The sequence below is a fragment of the Camelus bactrianus genome, chromosome 9 (assembly GCF_048773025.1).
Source record: "Camelus bactrianus isolate YW-2024 breed Bactrian camel chromosome 9, ASM4877302v1, whole genome shotgun sequence".
Lineage (NCBI taxonomy): Eukaryota > Metazoa > Chordata > Mammalia > Artiodactyla > Camelidae > Camelus > Camelus bactrianus.
Window position 1 is genome coordinate 4831927 of NC_133547.1, and position 19970 is coordinate 4851896.

The following is a 19970-nucleotide window of genomic DNA, read 5'->3' on the forward strand; positions in this document are numbered from 1 at the left end:
TGTTGTGTCAAATTCCAGTGTTCAGCACAATTTTTCAGTTATTCATGGACATATACACACTCATTGTCACATTTTTTTCTCTGTGAGTTATCATAACATTTTGTGTATATTTCCCTGTGCTATACAGTGTAGTCTATTCTACAATTTTGAAATCCCAGTCTATCCCTTCCCACCCTCCACCCCCCTGGTAACCACAAGTCTGTATTCTCTGTCTGTGAGTCTATTTCTGTCCTTTATTTACGCTTTGTTTTTGTTTGTTTGTTTGTTTTTGTTTTTGTTTTTTAGATTCCACATATGAGCGATCTCATATGGTATTTTTCTTTCTCTTTCTGGCTTCACTTAGAATGACATTCTCCAGGAGCATCCATGTTGCTGCAAATGGCATTATGTTGTCGGTTTTTATGGCTGAGTAGTATTCCATTGTATAAATATACCACTTCTTCTTTATCCAGTCACCTGTTGATGGACATTTAGGCTGTTTCCATGTTTTGGCTATTGTAAATAGTGCTGCTATGAACATTGGGGTGCAGGTGTCATCCTGAAGTAGATTTCCTTCTGGATACAAGCCCAGGAGTGGGATTCCTGGGTCATATGGTAAGTCTATTCCTAGTCTTTTGAGGAATCTCCACACTGTTTTCCATAGTGGCTGCACCAAACTGCATTCCCACCAGCAGTGTAGGAGGGTTCCCTTTTCTCCACAGCCTCTCCAGTATTTGTCATTTGTGGATTTTTGAATGCTGGCCATTCTGACTGGTGTGAGGTGATACCTCATTGTAGTTTTGATTTGCATTTCTCTGATAATTAGTGATATTGAGCATTTTTTCATGTGCTTTTTGATCATTTGTATGTCTTCTTTGGAGAATTGCTTGTTCAGGTCTTCTGCCCATTTTTGGATTGGGTTGTTTATTTTTTTCTTATTGAGTTGTATGAGCTGCTTATATATTCTGGAGATCAAGCCTTTGTCGGTTTCACTTGCAAAAATTTTCTCCCATTCCGTAGGTTTTCTTCTTGTTTTATTTCTGGTTTCCTTTGCTGTGCAGAAGCTTGTAAGTTTCATTAGGTCCCATTTGTTTATTCTTGCTTTTATTTCTTCTAGGAGAAAATTTTTTAAATGTATGTCAGATAATGTTTTGCCTATGTTTTCCTCTAGGAGGTTTATTGTATCTTGTCTTATGTTTAAGTCTTTAATCCATTTTGAGTTGATTTTTGTATATGGTGTAAGGGAGTGTTCTAGCTTCATTGTTTTACATGCTGCTGTCCAGTTTTCCCAGCACCATTTGCTGAAGAGACTGTCTTTATTCCAATGTATATTCTTGCCTCCTTTGTCAAAGATGAGTTGACCAAAAGTTTGTGGGTTCATTTCTGGGCTCTCTATTCTGTTCCATTGGTCTATATGTCTGTTTTGGTACCAATACCATGCTGTCTTGATGACTGTAGCTCTATAGTATTGTCTGAAGTCTGGGAGAGTTATTCCTCCAGCCTCTTTCTTTCTCTTCAGTAATGCTTTGGCAATTCTAGGTCTTTGATGGTTCCATATGAATTTTATTATGATTTTTTCTAGTTCTGTGAAATATGTCCTGGGTAATTGGATAGGGATTGCATTAAATCTGTAGATTGCCTTGGGCAGTGTGACCATTTTAACAATATTGATTCTTCCAATCCAAGAGCATGGAATATCTTTCCATTTTTTAAAGTCTTCTTTAATTTCCTTCATCAATGGTTTATAGTTTTCTGTGTATAATTCTTTCACCTCCTTGGTTAGATTTATTCCCATATATTTTATTACTTTGGGTGCCATTTTAAAGGAGACATAATTTCTTAATATTACATTCCCTTCAGGGATTAAATTTCAGCCCTATTCACCTGGGATGTCAAGCTCTGAAAGGTGAGTTAAATATACGGTCCAGAGAGCTCAGGGCAGCCTGGGCAGCCCATATGGGGACCCTGAGCAGTCAGTTTCAGGAATGAGCTGCTCCAACTTTGACATGGCTACACGCGTAGGCTCGCAGAAGGACAGGTAGAAAGGGTCTGAGGGCCTGGTTAGTGGGGCACTTGTATCTGATTCTTTGCTGTAGAATGCCCAGAATCCATCCTGTTAGTGTAGGGGTAGAAGCACTAATCCAAGATTTAGGGCAAAGATGTTCAAATTTAAATGTAGATCAGAAAGCTCATTTTACATTTTAGTCCATTCACAGATGACTGGATAAAGAAGATGTGGTATACATACACAATGGAATACTACTCAGCCATAAAAAGGTGAAATAATGCCATTGGCAGCAACATGGATGGACCTAGAGATTATCATACTAAGTGAAGTAAGCCAGAAAGAGAAAGAAAAATACCATATGATATCATTTATATGTGGAATCTAAAAGAATGATACAAATGAAGTTATTTACAAAACAGACATAGAAAACAAACTTATAGTTACCAAATGGGAAGGGGAGAGGGGTAAATTAGGAGTTCTAACAAGAAGGAAATTTAACAGAAGGAAACATCAGGAATGAAGAAAATGGAATGGAAAGGGTAAATATATCTTCAATTATAAAGATCAGTCTCCTTTGGATGGTTGAAAGCAAACGTGACAACCTTACCTGCAACAGTTCTCAGTGTAACATAGAGGTGTTGGACATCATTCGCTACCAGGGAACTGTAAGTTAAGGCCATCATTATATACCACCACACACCTGATAGGACAGCTGGAATCAAATATGACACTGCCAAGTCCCAGAAAGGACACGGAACAGCTGGAGCATTCATACACTGCTGGTGGGAATGTAAATTAGTACAGCCACTCTAGAAAAGTTTGCCAGTTTCTTAAAAAGTTAAACACAAACATAACATATGACTCCTGGGTATTTATCCAAAAGAAACAAAGACCTATGTTCACATAAAACTGGGTACACAAATGTTTGAAGGTTTTTATTCATAAGAGTGAAACACCAGAAACAACCCAGACATCCATCAACAGTGAAGAGATAAACCATGGTACATCCATACAACAGAACTACTTAGTAACAAAAAGTAAAACTATTTATACACCCAACAAATTGGATGGATCTTCAGAGCAATGTGCTAAGTGAAATAAAGCTGATCTCAAAGGTTACACACTGTATGATTCCATTTTCATAGCATTCTTGAAATAACAAAATTAGACAGATGGAGTACTGATCCGTGGTCACCATGGGTCAGGGACAGTGTAACTAGAAAGGGGTAGCAGGTGGATGTTTCTTTGTGTTGGCACAATTCTGCATCTTGATTGTGGTGGGATTTACAGAAATCTGCCTATGAGATAAAACTCCTTAGAAATGTATACCAAAAAAACAAAACAAAACAAACCTCACACAAATTAGTGCATGCAAAAACTGTGAAATCCAAATAAGGCCTATAGCTTACTTAACAGCTTTGTAGCAACGTCATTTTATTGGTTTTGATGATGTATTATGGTTATGTGAGATAATACCACTGAAGAAGCCAAGTAAAGGTTATTTAGGAACTTGGTATATTTTGTAATTTCTGCCAAGTCTAAAACTACTTGAAAACAAATTTTAGGAAAGTCATATTTAAGGTGTTTTTGTAAACTACTTAATGCTACTTATAAACTTGGATAAATAGATCCAAATATGTTGAATTACACTTACGAATATACTCCTTTTTCTTTTGAAGTACACAGTAGACTGAAAGAGATGGATTTAGAGCCTAAGAAATGCGAGAGTGGATCATATAATGGTATGAGATGGCCACAGAACACGACTGCATTGTGTGTAACATTAAAATTTAACCAGCGTTGAGAACAGCGTACTTTAAAATTATGGAATCGTGGATCATATGATTCAAGATATCTTGTCCCAAAATGAACATCGGGTGTATAAGGTTAGGCTTGTGATAGAAAACTTAAGTACATGTCATTTTCATGAGGCTTCTTTCCTTCAGAATTCTCTGAAAATTTGCTAAAGTTACTCCATATTTAGTATGTTCTTAAGTTTTATTTCTCTGACTTCATGAGAAGTGATGAGATGGAATATATCACTGAAATCCTGCCATATTCATTGCCAACTGAAAATTCATCTCCAGCATGAATACTGGACAACTACTGAGGTTTTATTTCCAGGCAAAGGCTTTCCCACGATCATCGTATTGCTACTATATATGAGCTCACTGGTGATTTGGTTTTTTTTTCCTTGATGGAGGCACTGGAGATTGAACCCAGGACCTTGTGCATGCCAAGCACGTGCTCTGCCACTGAGCTCTACCCACCAGCCCCTCACTGATGATCTATTATGATCACTGATGAGACAGGGTCTTCATTCCCACAGAAGGCTTTCCTAGTCTCTCCATTCGTAAGATTTATCTTAGCATAGACCTTTCAGACAAATAATTACCTAGAAATGTTTTCTCAAGCCTTTTCTGCATTAACTGCATCAGAGCTTTTTCCTGCATGTTAACTCTGACGTACAATGTGAGGTAATATCACTGAAGGCACTAGCACATTCTCTGCATTCATTAGATTTCACTCCTATGCAAATTCCACAGTCTCCCAAGTGTGAAATCTAGCAACAGACGAATCTACACTGACTGTATTCCAGGACTCTAGGAACACACTGATGTTTAATGAGTTCAGTGAACTATCATGGTCTGTACCCTGAATGAGTTCGCTTGTCTCTAATGAGTGCAGATTCTCTGCAAAGGATTATGTACCTTGACCTTTATGTTCCTGGTGTGTATGAACAAGGCTCGACAAATGAGAGAAAGGTTACACCCAATTGCTGAATCCACAGAGTCTCTCTTTTATGAGTTATTCAATGTACAGTGGGGGCTGAATTCGTGCTGAAGGCCTTCTCACATTAATTGCATACAAACGGTTTGTCTCCTGTGTATATTTTCTGGTGGGTGATGAAACCAAGATTTTATGAATAGGATCTTCCACACTCAGTACATATAAAGGAAGTCTACCCCGTGTGAAATCTCTGATGTTAGACAAGGCATATTTCCTTCCCATAGGTGTGGCCACATTCATTGCTTTGTTAAGGTTTGTTTCCACTATGAGTTCTCTGATGTACAATGAGATTCCTCTTTGAGGAGAAACCTTTTCCACATTCACTGCATACAAAAGGTTTCTCTCCCGTATGGGTTCGCTGATGAACAACAAGACGGCTTTTCACAGTGAAGCCTTTCCCACATTCATCACATGCATAAGGTTTCTCTCCAGTATGAACTTGCTGGTGTAAAAGGAGCTCCATTTCCAAGACAAAACCTTTCCCACATTCACTGCATATAAAGGACTTCTCTCCTGTATGAATCTGCTGATGTACAACGAGATAGCGTTTCATGGTGAAACCTTTTCCGCATTCACTGCACATAAAGGGCTTCTCTCCAGTGTGAGTTCGCTGATGTACCACAAGATTGCTCTTAAAGGCAAAACCTTTGCCACATTTATTGCATATGTAGGGTTTCTCCCCCGTGTGAGTTCGCTGATGTAGCATCAGTCCGCTGTTCACGATGAAACCTTTCCCACATTCGCCACATCTGTAAGGCTTCTCCCCAGTATGCGTTCGCTGGTGCACGACCAGGCGACTCTTCAAGGGGAAGCCCTTCCCACACTCACTGCAGATGTAGGGTTTCTCTCCCGTGTGAGTTCGCTGATGTATGATAAGCATGCTCTTCACGGTGAAGCCTTTTCCACATTCACTACACACGTAGGATTTCTCTACTGTGTGATTTCTCTGATGTACAATGAGATTGCTCTTCCTGGGAAAGCCTTTTCCACACTCACCGCACACATAGGGTTTCTCTCCCGTGTGAGTTCGCTGATGTTCAGTCAGACGACTCTTCATGGTGAAACCTTTCCCACATTCATTGCACGTGTACGGCTTCTCTCCTGTGTGATTCCGCTGGTGTATGATGACATAGTGCTTTGTGGTGAAGCCTTTCCCACACTCACTGCAGGTGAAGGGTTTCTCTCCCGTGTGAGTTCGCTGGTGTATGGTAAGCATGCTCTTCCCAGTGAAACCTTTTCCGCATTCACTACACACGTAGCATTTCTCTCCAGTGTGGTTTCGCTGATGTACTATGAGATTACGCTTCCCTGGGAAGCCTTTTCCACATTCACTGCATACGAAGGGCTTCTCTCCAGTGTGAGTTCTCTGGTGTTCAATCAGACGGCTCTTCATGGTGAAGACTTTTCCACACCCACTGCATATAAACGATTTCTCCCTCTTGTGAATTCTCTGATGTTCATTGAGCCTGGACTTTCTGGAGAATACTTTTGCACACAGACTGCATCCATAAGGTTTCTCTCCTGTGTGAACTCTCTGATGATCAGTGAGCTGAGACTTCTTAATGAAGGCTTTCCCACATTCACTGCATACATGGGCTTTCTCTGCACTGGGAGTTCCTGGGTGCTTAATGACTTGAGGCTTACTGCTGACGGCTTTTGCAGTCACAGGGAATTTAACTGCACAATGAAATTCTTCGTGCTTGCCATTCAGAAATGATTTCCCATCTCCATTACATTTGGTAGAGTTCTTAATTTCATAGCTTTTGCTCTGGTTGACTGAACTTAAATTTGGCTTCAAAGTTTTTGTATCAAACACAAACATATCCTGATTTTGCCTGAAAGGGAAATGACTTTTGCTTCGAGGAACAGGATTTCCAAAAGCATTATATTCCTGGTATTGTTCTATATCTTTCAGCATTCTTTGATTTTCCCAGTGACCCTGCAGGTGATTATGAACATTGCCAATTTCTAGGAAGGAAGAGAACAATGAATCCTTTCATGATCTTGTTTGGAACAAAATTGTTTTAAAAAATTCCTTGGTGTTAAAAAAAATGACATGTTAGTGACAACCCTATGATAACAGTATAAAATGTCATGGATAAGTGACACATTATTTCTTACATATTGGTAAAAACAAACCAAAAAGGAAAAAAGCAGTTAGGGTACCATAAGGTTAGGCAGTTGACAATCTATGTAGATTTGGCTGCTTTCAAAACTGAAAATTGCAAAACATGCAGAGACAGTAAAATACAAGCAAGTCACCAGCAGCAGCAAACGACAGGGTGTGGAGGAGTGTCATTACCCAGAACCTGGAAAGAGACAAGACCACAGAGTGGAGGAGACAACTGATCCAAAATGAGGAAGGTCACATCTGTTCACTCCAACATGATGTACTGAGTGGCTCCTGTGTACAAGGCACTGTGTTGTTGTTGGGATGTATAAATATGCCTCATTTTCACTCCTCATAAATTCCTGTTAGGGAAACCCAAATAAAGAACGAGGAAAGAAAAAAAGTAGGGAGTTCAGGATTGTTAAATGTGGTTTGAAGGAGCAATGGACATGGTGGAAGGTGGAGGAAATTAGGATACACTTGCATAAAGAAGAGGCAAGGTTCACTGATGGGTTCAGAGAGGAGGGTGGTCACTGAAGGTGAGGAAGCCAGAAGTACTCTGCTAACTGTATGGCCTTAGCCAATGGGTTGGTAAAGCATCTCCAACTGAGATGAAGAAGATGACTGAAATCCATATGCAGGGGAAAAAAACATATGCATTGTGGAACCTAAACTGACTTGATATTAAAGGCATAGTACAGAAATCAAGAATCAGGTTGGAGGTATAAGTGGAGATAACAACGTGGAAATAATCAATATGTGCATATTATTCAGAAAGGACGGGATATGTTGGGAGGACATGTAGAATGAGAGATGCTGAAGGTACAGGACCAAGGTTTTAGATATTCCAACACTTAGCATTTTCGGATTCTTTAAGCCCACTTAAGAGGATCCAAATTCTGACTAGATAGATCAAGGAAATATGCACACTGGAGTATATAAAATAAATATGTTTGTTACCTGGCCAGTAAGAATGTATGGTCCTCAGAAATGTAAACTGAGACTCTTGCATTGTAATTCTGTTCCTAAATTTGCTTCTGCAGACCCCCATCAAACTAATGTTCCCAAAACATCAATCATATCCGTGAACAACTCATAAATCAACATTCCAACCTTTAGTCTAGCTGTGTCATGTTATCCTATGTTCCATTCGTGGTGAAACAGGACAACAGTGATTGGCAGGAAATCCTACATCTGGCCAGTGTGCCACGCAGTCTCCTTCAGAAGCTCATGTGCTACTGCGTGGGATATGGAAAACTGTCCCCTTTTCCAATCGCATTCTGCATTCAGGAGCGAAGTCATATCCCAATTCTCCCCACTTCAGCGCTCCTAATATACTCTCCCCTCCCTTGCCACCAGCAGCGTCTACTTCAGCAACTCTACGTTTGCGTCTAGATTGGCAACAGTTAAGTTGTAACTAAAGGACCAAGTTCCTCCTTGAAGACCAAGGTTGTGTCGGCGTTACATTCAGTTTTTCTTAGAACATCCGGCTGTTCCCTATTATTGCTGTAATACTGCCACCCAGTTGAAAGGGAAAACAGCCACAAAAGCATAAAAACCAACCAACTCGCCACCATGCTGCCTCAGTCACTCACACAGCAAACCCAAACAGCTGTCTTGGCAAGAATAGTGCAGGAATATTGCATGGACCCCTGTTTCCACGCCATTACTTCTCCTACAGAGACCTTCTGACGCTGGCTTTCATTTGCCCGACGTCAGGCACTCTCTTTGTGGTCAACCCCTTGGCCTTGTACATTTCCTCCTTCATAACTTCACCCTAACTCATGGCGTCCTCTTCCCAATTCAAAATGTAGACATACCTTGTACTTATCATGCTGTCATTCCCACTCTGACTGTATTACCATACACTCTGCTTCCTCTATCTTTCTAAATGAATCCCTTTCTTGTTCACTTTCACCTTCAGTGAAGATTGAACCTCACCCAGAGAGAGGTCTGGCCCTTGCCCTTGGCTACTGGGAGGTGATCTTCCCAGTAGATCTGCCCTGGACTGTCTTGTCTGATAGGAGTGTCTTTGCTTGCCTGGTGGCTTTGGCCATCAGTCTAACAATGTGATTTATGATATGGGCTTTGGGCCATACCATATAAGTGATGAACTTTGGAGGAAATGGAAAGTGCAGGCGTTAGCCTGACTTCCCATTCCAGAAGTGGGAAATGTGGGAAATATGTGATTGAGCCCATGACAACTCTGGACACCAAAGCTCAAATGAGCCTCCTTGGCTGGCAATACTTTGGGTACTATCACACATCACGTCTGGGAGGAAGCACCATATTAGGGCCCTTCCTGGACTCCACATGACCTAAGAATTCCACTCCTAGGTGGAATACACAGCCAAGAAAAATGGAAACATATGTTTACCAAAAAGTTGTACATGAATGTTCATAGCAGCATAATTCCTAAGAGCGGAAAAGTGGATACAACCCAAATGTCCATCAGTAGATAAATGAGTAAATAAAATGTGGTATATTAAATAAAGCAATGTATTATAAAGGACCACAACACCATGGGCCTGCAGCATTAAAATAAATATGATACTGGCTATTGCTTTAGATGCAAAGGCTATGATCCTCTCCTTAATATTTTTTAAAATAAAAGTAATATAAAAAATAGGGGGAGTGTATAGCTCAAGGGGTAGAGTGCATGCTTAGCATGCACAAGGTCCTGGGTTCAATCCCCAGTACCTCCTCTAAAAATAAACCTAATTACCTCCTCCCCCCAAAATAATAATAATAAAAAAATTTTTAATTAAAGAAAGGAAGCTTTCTTTTCAAGGAAAACAACTGATGATATTTGTTGCAGATGATAAAATTTAAACTTCCAAGTGAAAACTAGAATTTGAGAAAACTTGTGATCCACCACTTGTGAATTAATTAATAAAACTTTCTCAATATGTTTTTTTAAATAATAATATAAAATATACCCTGGAATACTACTCATCCATAAAAGATAATAAAATAATGACATTTGCAGCAACATGGATGGAACTGGAGGTTGTCATACTAAGTGAGGTAAGCCAGAAAGAAAAAGACAAATACCATATAACATCACTTATACGTGGAATCTTAAGAAATGAGACACATGAACTTATTTACAAAAGAGAAACAGACTCACAGACACAGAAAACAAACTTGTGGTTACCAGGAAGGAAAGTCCGGGGGTGGAGGAATAAATACGAAGTTTGGGATTTGCAGATACTAACTACTATATATAAAATAGATAAACAACAAGATCCCACTGTATAGCACGGGAACTATATTTAATAACTTGTAATAGCCTATAATGAGAAATAATATGAAAAGGAATACATATATGTGTAACTGAAACACTATGCTGTACACCAGAAACTAACACATTGTAAACCAACTATACTTCAGTAAAAAAAGAAAATATATATATATAATACATAGTTAGAAGGAAATGTAAAATCAAAGTTTGTGTCATAAATATGTCAGCAGTTTTCAAACTTGCCTGTAACATTTTCTTGGAAACCAGCATACACAAATGATAACCATGGGTGAACTGGATAAAACAGGAATATGTACTGAGTTCCCTTTATGAGTCAAAAAATGATTTAATAAATCACTGTTTTGTAAAAAAATTAAATGTGGTCTATCCATACGATGTAATATTAATTGGCAATAAAAAGAAGGAAGTACTGATAAAAATCTTTTATGGAAGGATTTCAAAAACATGATAAATAAAAGAAGCCAAACATAATAGACCACATTTTGTGATTCTATTTATAGGAAATATCCAGAACAGGCAAATCAGTACAGATAGAAAGCAGACTGGTGCTTGCCTAAGGCTGGGGGCTTGGGAGGAAACTTTTTTAAGGTGATGAAAATCTTCCAAAATTGCTGCTGCTGGTGGTTATATAACTGTTAACATACTACAAAACACTGAAGTGTATGCTTTAAGCTGGCAAATTGTAACATGTGAAATTATCTCAAAGCTGTTTTTAAAAACCCCACAAGAATATAATAGGAAAACCAAATGATTTAGGGAAATGAACACAATGCTGACACCTAAGATGAACCAAAGGACAATGAGAAACACCAAGTGTAGGAAGGAAGTAAAGTGAAGCTCACATAAGCTGTGATTTAGGCTGGAAGCGATGGAGACGTAAAACAGTCTTTTCTGACGAGACAGTGAAAAGGAACAGCAGGGACCTTTGGAGTCTCATCCAGCGAACAGAAAGAGCTTAATTCATGAGACTGAAGGAGAATTTTAAGGACTGGGAGTACAGCAGAGAAAATGGAGAACAAAACCACTGGGGAACCTCGGGACGGGCGGGAGGGGTAGGAAACCAAGGAGAGGGGCTGAAGCACAGCAAGGGACTGGGCTCCTGGGAGGGCGCCGCGCAGGCGGGGCTGGCCGTGGGGAGGGAAAGCAGTATTTCTCAACAGGGCAGCGAAGTGCGACCGTCAGAAAACAGCCAGGAATTCACAGATCTGCTTCTGGAGCGAGGCCTGGGAGGTGGGATTTCACAGCGAGGGAGGCGGAAGGGATTTGTGACAGGCACCAAGAAGCAATGGGTTACAGAACAAGGAAGAAGCGGCCTAGGCAAACAAAAATCAGGGTGTAGAATAAGGTCAGCGAGGATCGGACCTCAGAAGACAAAAAAGGGATATGTTTCCCTCTAAAGACACGGTCTCCGCATCCTCGGGCGCCCTGCCCGCCTCCCGCCGCCCACCAGGCCCGGACTCCGCGGTTACCCGCCTGCGGTCCTCCCTCACCGGGACACGGACCACTGCCGGTTTCCTCTTCTCTGGCCCACGGGTCTTCCCCTCGTTCCAACTCAGCCAGCGCGTCCGGTCTGCGGACTTGATACCCTGTTCATGGGAAACGATATAAGACTCAGGCCCGCTGAACGGGGCTGGGGTCTGTCACGACGGTAGGATGGTCCTTTGAGGGACCAGACGGATTTCACGTCTGCAAAGTGGAGGCTCTTCACTCAGGGCACACATGAGAGGTTGCAATATAATCATGTATATTTGGTGTCTGCCCCCCGTTCCTGGCAGAGATTCGAAAGCCCTTGGAATTTCCCGTGCCACAGGCACACCAGGAACACCTTTTGCTCCAGTATTTGGTTAAGCTCTGCTTCCAGATGCCAGAACTTCTAACACCCTGGGCTCTCCGGAGTGGTAAGGAGATGCCTGGTGGCTGGGGGGCCTAGGTGGCTCCGGGGTAGAGGCTGGGGGCCAGAAAGACCAAGGCAGGAGTAGAAGGGTGGAAACTTCAGCTCTCACCCCCGCCCCCCTCCACGGGGAGGGACAGGGCTTGAGCCTGAGCTAATCACCAATGGCCAATGATTTAAGCAGTCACGCCTACACCGTGATATCAACGTAAAGACCCCCAGACAACCAGGTCGGGAGAGCTTCCAGGGTGGTGAACACGTCGTGGTGACACACTTGGGGCGGGCATGGGAGGCCCACGCTCCTTCCCCCAAACCTTGCCCCGTGCACCTCTGCCCTGTGGCTGTGCCTGACTTTTATCCTTTAGAATAAACTGGCAATGGTGAGTAAGGCGCTGCCCTGAGTTCTGGGGGCCATTCTAGCAAATTATCAAGCCCGATTTATAGTCAGGTCGGACAGAAGTGCAGGGATCGGGGCGCCCCACACTTTTGTCTGGCATCTGAAGGGAGAGCAGTCCCGGGGCACTGAGCCCGTAAGCCTGTGGGGTCTGACGCGGACTTTGCAGGGCTAGTGTCAGGACAGGATTGAAGTGGAGACCCTGTCGGTACCTGGGGAGCAGAACTGGTCATTGGTACAGGAAAACCCCACACACCTGGTGGTAAAAACAGTTCACAGCCCATTATATACCCTTTGATCAGAGCCAGAGGAGGCACTAAACAATCTGCCACTCAGGTCACTGGTGTGACTTCGAGTGTAAACAGCTGAGAAAGGAAAGGCCACTGACTGGGGCCCCTCTGAGTGACCCAGGGGAGAAGTCCTCACCCACGGACAGCAGGTGGCTGTAGTTCTCCAGCATCACGTCCCGGTACAGGGCCTTCTGGGCAGGCGCCAGGAGCTGCCACTCCTCCCACGTGAAGTCCACGGCCACATCCTTGAATGACAGGGTTTCCTGTAATAACGGAGTCCTGTTTAATTTGAATGTTTCTCTTTTACTGATTCATAAGGAATATAAATGAAGGTGTCCTGCTCACATCAAGTATGATTTTGACACCAATTCTGATGTGTCAGTTTTTTTAAACACACCACCAAGCAATTCTCTGACACCAGCTGTGTGTCCTGAAGCTCAGTTCTGACAGCATCAGATCCACAGGTTAAGGGCTCAGTCCTATAAGACTTGTCCCCATGCCACTTCAGACACCAACTGCAAACCCAGATTGTCAGCTGTGCTCCTGACTAACCAGCTATTGACTGGAGGTTCCAATGACCCCCGCCTTGGGTTCGATTAATTTGCCAGAGCAGCCCAGAGAGCTCAGGAAGACAGTTCACGTACTGTTTACCAGTTTATTATAAAAGGATATGAGAAAGGATACAGATTTCATCCAGACGCAAGGGGTGCCCAGGGCAAGGTACACGGACAGAGGCTCGGAGCTCCCGTGCCCTCTCCTGGTGCTCACCCACCCGGAAGCTCTCTAAACCCCACCCCTTTGGAACTTTTATGGAGGCTTCATCTCACAGGCATGATTGATCATCAACTCTATTTCCAGCCCCTCCCCACCCCGGAGAATGGGGTGTGGAAGGCTCCAAGCTTCTGATCAAGGCTTGGTCTTGCTGGTGACCAGTTCCCCACCCAGAGCCCACCAAGCATTGCCTCATGAGAACAAAAGACAGTCCGACCACCCAGGAAATTCCAAGGAATTTAGGAAGTCTGTGTCAGGAATCGGGGTCAAAGACCAGATATTAGAACAAAAGATGCTCCTGGTGCTCTTATCACTTAGGAATTATAAGGATTTTAGGAGCTCTGTGCCAGGATCTGAGGTCAAAGACCAGAAGATTCTCATAGCACTCCTATTTATTAGGGTTTTAAGAGCCCTATGTCAGGAACTAGGGGCAGAGACCAGTGTATATATTTCTTATTATTTCACAAAAGGCTAACATCATATTAGATATACTGAAGAGATAATGAGTGAACTGGAATATGCATTTTAAAAAATAACTGAAAAATGAAGCAGACACAAAAAGAGAAAATACAAAGGAGGGTTTAATACAGACGATGGAGGGGGTGCATAGCTCAGTGGTAGAGTGTGTGCTTAGCATGCATGAGGTCCTCCTGAATTCAACCACCAGCACTTCCCTTAAAATATATATAAACCTAATTACCTCCCTCACCAAAGGAAAAAAAAGGTGAACAAAAAAAAAGAATCTCAAAAAAATAAAGGAAAGAGTGAAGTCTAATATATGCCTCTACATAGTTTTGTAAAGAGATAAGAGATTATAGAGAAAGAGAAAAGCAATGTGAGGATCTCAGGAATAAGAAAATTCCAGAACTGATTAAACATCCTGGAACTCAGACTTAGCCAGCCAGCAAAGCCACGCAGGAAATCTGTACCTAGACGTGCCAGGCTGGAACTGCAGAGCATCACTAGCCAGAGTCAGATCATGAGAAGAACGAACAGACTCATTGCTATCAACAGAAAGACAACATTTACCGAAATAAAAACAATAGAAACCAGAAAAACATTGTGATGACATTTGATCATTGCCTCTGGTTGCTGGTACACAGATCCTAAACCCCTTGGAATGTCCTGAGTGATAAGAGTGTGTTCAGTGTGCTACTGAGATGACTGGTGGCTGGGGGTCTGTAGAGATTCAGGATGGGGTCTGGTCGCCAGAAAGACCCCCAACCTCCAGGGAGGGAATTGGGACTGAAGGTTGAGTTCAGTCGCCAATAGCCAGTGAGTTAATCAATCATGCCTGCATCATGAAACCACAATAAAACTCCCTAAACAACAGGTGCAGAGAGCTTCCGGGTTGGAGAACAACACTGAGGTGCTGGCAGGGTGGTGCTACTGGGGAGGACCTCGGCGCCCCTTCCCCCAAACCTCGCCCTATGCATCTCTTCCATTTGGCTATTCCCGAGTTGTCGCCTTTGGAATAAACCAGCAGAGAAATAAGAAAAAAACAATTGCACGGAGACTAAACAAAATGCTACTAAAACACCAATGGGTCAACGATGAAATCAAAGAGGAAATTAAAAAAATACCCTGAGACAAATGATAATGAAAATACCACCACATGAAATCTATGGAATTCAGCAAAAGCAGTCCTAAGAGGGAAGTTCACAGCCACAGAATAAACCAGCACATGTAAGCGCACTCCTAAGTTCCGTGAGTCATTCTAGTAAACTGTCAAACCTGAGACGGGGGTTGTGGGAACCCCCAGGTTTAGAGCTGGTCATCAGAAGCGTCAGTAACAACCTGGGACTTCTGACTGGCACCTAAAGTGGGGGCTGTCTCGTGGGACTGAGCGCTCACCTCGTGGGATCTGCCGCTCACTCCACGTATTATTGGCACAACTGAGTTGAATTATAGGTCACCCAGTTGGTGCCTGGAGAGTCCTAGAATTGGTAGGTGTGAGGGAAACACCCACCCACCATTTGGCATCAGAAGTGCTGTGAATAAATCAGTTCAGAAGTGCGGAATATCTTAATGTCCTGATCCTGCGGGCACGCAGCCTTGGCCCGAACGCCACCGTGGAATGAAATGAGACCTGCTTGTCAACTAAAGCACCAGATGAGGGAACATCTGATGGGATAACGTATCCCCGCGTTATGCAGCGATTACTTCCTAGACGAGGGAGCAGACCTGGTAGAGGCAGCAAATTCTTAACACCGCTGATCTTACCACGTTCTGAAATTTTTCACATGAGATGTAGATCCACCTAGAGAAACGAAAACTTGGGTTCCTACCTAATTTCACACTCAAAAACAGGGTTGTTTTTTTTTTTTCCTGTCTAGAGTCCTAGCCGAAAAACAAAAGAGTCTATGAAAGCAACTGAGATAAATAGGAAGTATGTCCATGTCACAAACCAAAACCATAAAAGAAAATAAGTAATAAATTTTCTTTAAAACCTTTTTTTTCTGGGGTGGGGAATAGCTCAGTGGTAGAGTGCATGCCTAGTATGCATAAGGCCCTGGGTTCAATCCCCAGTACCTCCATTAAAAAAAAAAGGTAAATAAATAAATAATTAAAAAATTTTTTTTCTAATGGAGGTACTGGGGATTGAACTGAGGACCTCATGTGTGCTAAGCACATGGTCTACCACAGCTATAACCCGTCCCCCATAAATTTTCTAAGGGGAAAAATTAAAATGTCTGCATTGAAAGAGATATCAAGGACAAAGCTAAAAGAAAAGTGAAAAGCTGGAAAAATATTTCTTATAAGCAAAAAAAAGTCAATATATAGTGGATGTGAACAACTATTAATCAGAAAGGAAAAAATCATTTTGTTAATGTAAAAATGATAAGGACAGGCATTTCACAAGAGAAAAAAGTCCAACTGGTCAATAAACATACAAGGAGGATTTCAAGCTCACCTGTGATGAGGTAAATGCAAAACAAGGCAAAAGAATAAACACTGGATCATTCAGATTGACAGAAATTATACAATTTGATAATGTCTATTACTAAGTACTGGCAGAGATTTAAGGCATGGATGGTTTCAGCCATCACCTTGTAGCAGGCACTCAACTAAATGCTTTACATAGGTTTGACTCATTTTTGTTCTGGTTTTTTGAGGGGTCGGAGGTAATTAGGTTTATTATTTAATGGAAATACTGGGGATTAAACACAGGACCTCATACATGCTAAGCACACACTCTACCATTGAGCTATACCCACCCCCTGACTCATTTTTTTGAGTATGATTGTAGACAAATGGAATCGTATATAGCTAACAGTCATCAAACAGTTGCAGTCGTTATTCTTTTAAATATTTAAATTATACCATCTTAGACCAACAGGTCATTCTTTATGGTATAATTCCATAGACACTCAAAACGTCACAACAGATGTGTTTATGTCCACAGATATGTACAGGAACCGCCATCCATTTATAAATAGACACAGATATACAGGTGCACACACAGGTTCAGTGACAGTGACACACTATGTTCCAACATTGGTCATTTACCAGAAATCCTATGAATGCTATATTCTTTTTTTTAATATATATTGAATTTCAATGGTTTTAATTTATAGTCAATGGTTATTTATTTTCCTATAATCATAAAAATTCTCTAAATCTTCTACCTTTTTTAATAATCTGAGAAAGAAACTAAGCCATAATTGAAATGAACTTTACAGTAAGAATAACAGCAACTATTATTTATTAAGCCTCTATGATTTGCCAAGCTGAACTCTATATTCTTTTCTTTTAAAAACAGAGGTGGTGGAGACCCCGGACCTCGTGCATGCTAAGCACGCATTCTACCACTAAGTTATACCCTCCCCATGAACTCTGTATTCTTGATCCTACTTTGCCATGATGCTAGGTTAGATTCAGAGATTGTTTCTCTCTAGATATTGAACTGATTTTTTACAGGCCTCTGCAAATCCATTAGGGAATAAGGGAGACAGCAAAACAAGACAAGAGTCACCTGGGCTTGAAGCATTCTCCTCTCTTCTCTTTGTCTCTTCCAGATATATCCTAAATTTCCAGTTAGATGTCACGGTCACCAGTCAAGGTGACCCCAGAAATAACAATATCTAGGTCCTGGAACCTCCTCTTCCTTCCTTCATGTCTTGTCTCTTGCTAGGACCTGTGGGCTGAAGAACAAAACTACGTTTAGGCTTACCTTACTTGTTGCTGTGGACTCACCTTAACACATGGTCCCCGATATTTCTGTCTCTTTATTTGGTTCCACAGAGGATTTCACATGCAGGGCCAACGAAACATAAATCTCTGGATATGTGTAAGTAGCATGAATTTGAAAGAGAAACTGGCAAAGGAGAATCAGCCCAATACTATATGAAATATAGTGCAGTGGCAGGTCATTTTCAGAACAATTATAGAAATGAGGCCATATGTACAGGGAGGAAGTGCAAAATTTTCCTTTCAACTTTGTTGCCCTCACACCTCTTTAAAAGTCTTCATATAGGTGGGGAGGGATAAATTAGGAGTTTGAGATTAACATATACACACTACTAGATATAAAATAGATAAACAACAAGGACCTACTGTATAGCACAGGGAACTATATTCAGTATCTTGTAATAACCTATAATGGAAAAGAATATATATTTATATATGTATACGTATAACTAAATCATCTTGCTGTACACCTGAAACTAACACAACACTGTAAATCAACTATACCTCAATAAAAATAAATTTGAAAAAATATGATTAATAAATATTCAATGACTAGCTGAATGAAAATAAATAAAAGGCTTCATATACCCTGCTTATATACACACTTCAACATGAGGAACAATGAACAATATTCCCCTCAAAAAAAGGAGAGATAGAAAAGGAATATGAGCTATAAATACAAACTTAACACACAATTCAAAAATATAAACACTGGGGGAAAAGAAGCCTTTACATAAAAACAGAATTCAAATAAAAGCTTATTAATTTTAAATATGTTGAATCGTTCATCTTCCCCCAAACTTTCATTTCTTCCGTTCAAAAGGTTGGAGTGATGAAGGGAGCCAAAGGGATTAGAAAATTAGTGGTGGGGCAGGGACGTGGACTTGAAGCTTTTGGGGAATGTGAACTAACGTTCAAGTCTGTCCCAGCAGCCAAAGTCTGAGCTCAATATACGCACCTACCAGGGCTTCTGAGCCTCCAAGCCTTCTGTTGTCACACATCTCTGCACAAAAGCCACTGACACCACCCCACCGGATTGATACCAAATCAGATCAAATACACTCGTACACTTACCTGCCTTATCGGTTCCTCAACCTTTGAGCTTCAAATTATCTCAGAACCCGAAGACGTCGCATTCACTGACAAGCACCACCCCACCAGTTGTCAAACACCTACAGGCAGGGTGACCCGCAAACACTCTTAAACCCTGATTTCAGGACTCTCGGTGGTTGATCTGTTCAAACATTTAATCACTGACCACAAGAGCCTCCATGAATGACCCTAAAAACACCTCGATCAGACATCCGGTACAGACTCCTCCATGTTCGTTCCCTCAAAAAAAAAGAAAGAAAAGAAGAAGAAAAGCCAACCGCCCCAGCTCTACCTTCACCGACTCAGAGGAGCCACAACCAACCTGGAGGCCGACAGACCGCCCCCACCTTTTCTACAGACAGGCCCACACACTGACCTGATTTTCTCCTGAGCCCGCAGCGACCTCTTCAGGGCCTAACGTACTTCGCTAAACTTCTTCCACTTCTGGTCCCCCTCGCCCAGCACCCCCCCCCGCCCCCTCTCCCGAGACCAACAGACAACGATCGGCTGCGTTTCTAACCGCGTTTCTATGGTGAATGGATTGGGGGCTTCCGGCTTTCCCTTATGAGGTAATACATCCGCGCCGCCGCCGTCGCCGCCGCCTCGGCGCCCTGGGGGCCGCCATCTTGGCACAGCTGACGTAAAGGAGGCGTGGCGGCCGCTTAGGCGTCGGTGACCGCTGGACTCGGCGCTGAGAGACCGCTTTTGAATCGCTTACTTCCTGGCACCTCAGCCCTTGAAGGAAAACGGGGAGGCTCGAGCTCACACAAGGCAAACTTGATGCGGGTGTAAATTCATTTGAACGAACAGGGTCCGCTAGTTGTAGCGGTGAAGCGCGCACGTTTTTGTAAGGCTGGAGCCCATCACGAACGAAAGGGCGCGCGTACATCCTGAGTGGCTGTGAGGTCTCAGCTCCGTGGGAGATTAAAATTGCTTCTGGACACCTCAGTCACTGGACTGATGGTGCAAAGGTTTAGCGGTCCCACGGAAACTTCAGAATGCTTGGCAGCAAGACAGGCGGCGCGCGGTCCTTTTAGGGTTGGCGCCTTAGGGCAGGAGCACCGTGGGCGCGGCCGTCTTGGAGGCAGTTCGGTGTCCGTTTGGCCCAAAGGATGCTTTCCCGGGAGCTCCGCGTGGAACCGGCAGGTGGACGCGTTTGAGGAAGACAAAGGTTGAGAAACGCGGGTAG

At 42.4% G+C, this 19970-nt stretch overlaps 1 protein-coding gene across 2 annotated transcripts; it reads right to left on the reverse strand.

Moving 5' to 3' along the window:
- Nucleotides 1-2907: 2907 nt before the first annotated feature.
- On the reverse strand, nt 2908-19295 carry ZNF432 (zinc finger protein 432). 2 transcript variants are annotated; one of them, XM_074371007.1, is made up of 5 exons: nt 19158-19295; nt 17475-17643; nt 12864-12990; nt 11643-11738; nt 2908-6745 (listed from the first exon to the last, which is right to left on the reverse strand). In XM_074371007.1, exons 2-5 carry the CDS (start codon nt 17487-17489, stop codon nt 5025-5027), a joined length of 1959 nt encoding a protein of 652 aa, XP_074227108.1. In that variant the 5' UTR covers nt 17490-17643; nt 19158-19295; the 3' UTR covers nt 2908-5024. The 2 variants fall into 2 exon arrangements, with proteins under 2 accessions (XP_074227108.1, XP_074227107.1); XM_074371006.1 differs by having other exon boundaries at nt 11622-11738.
- Between the last annotated feature and the right edge of the window lie 675 nt (nt 19296-19970).

Coding starts and splice junctions, on each gene's coding strand:
- ZNF432 (XM_074371006.1), bottom strand. Junction 11,739..12,863: donor CAGCCACCTGCTGTCCGTGG/GTGAGGACTTCT, acceptor TCCCATGAACAG/GGTATCAAGTCCGCAGACCG. Junction 6,746..11,621: donor TGAGGGAGGACCGCAGGCGG/GTAACCGCGGAG, acceptor CTTCCTTCCTAG/AAATTGGCAATGTTCATAAT.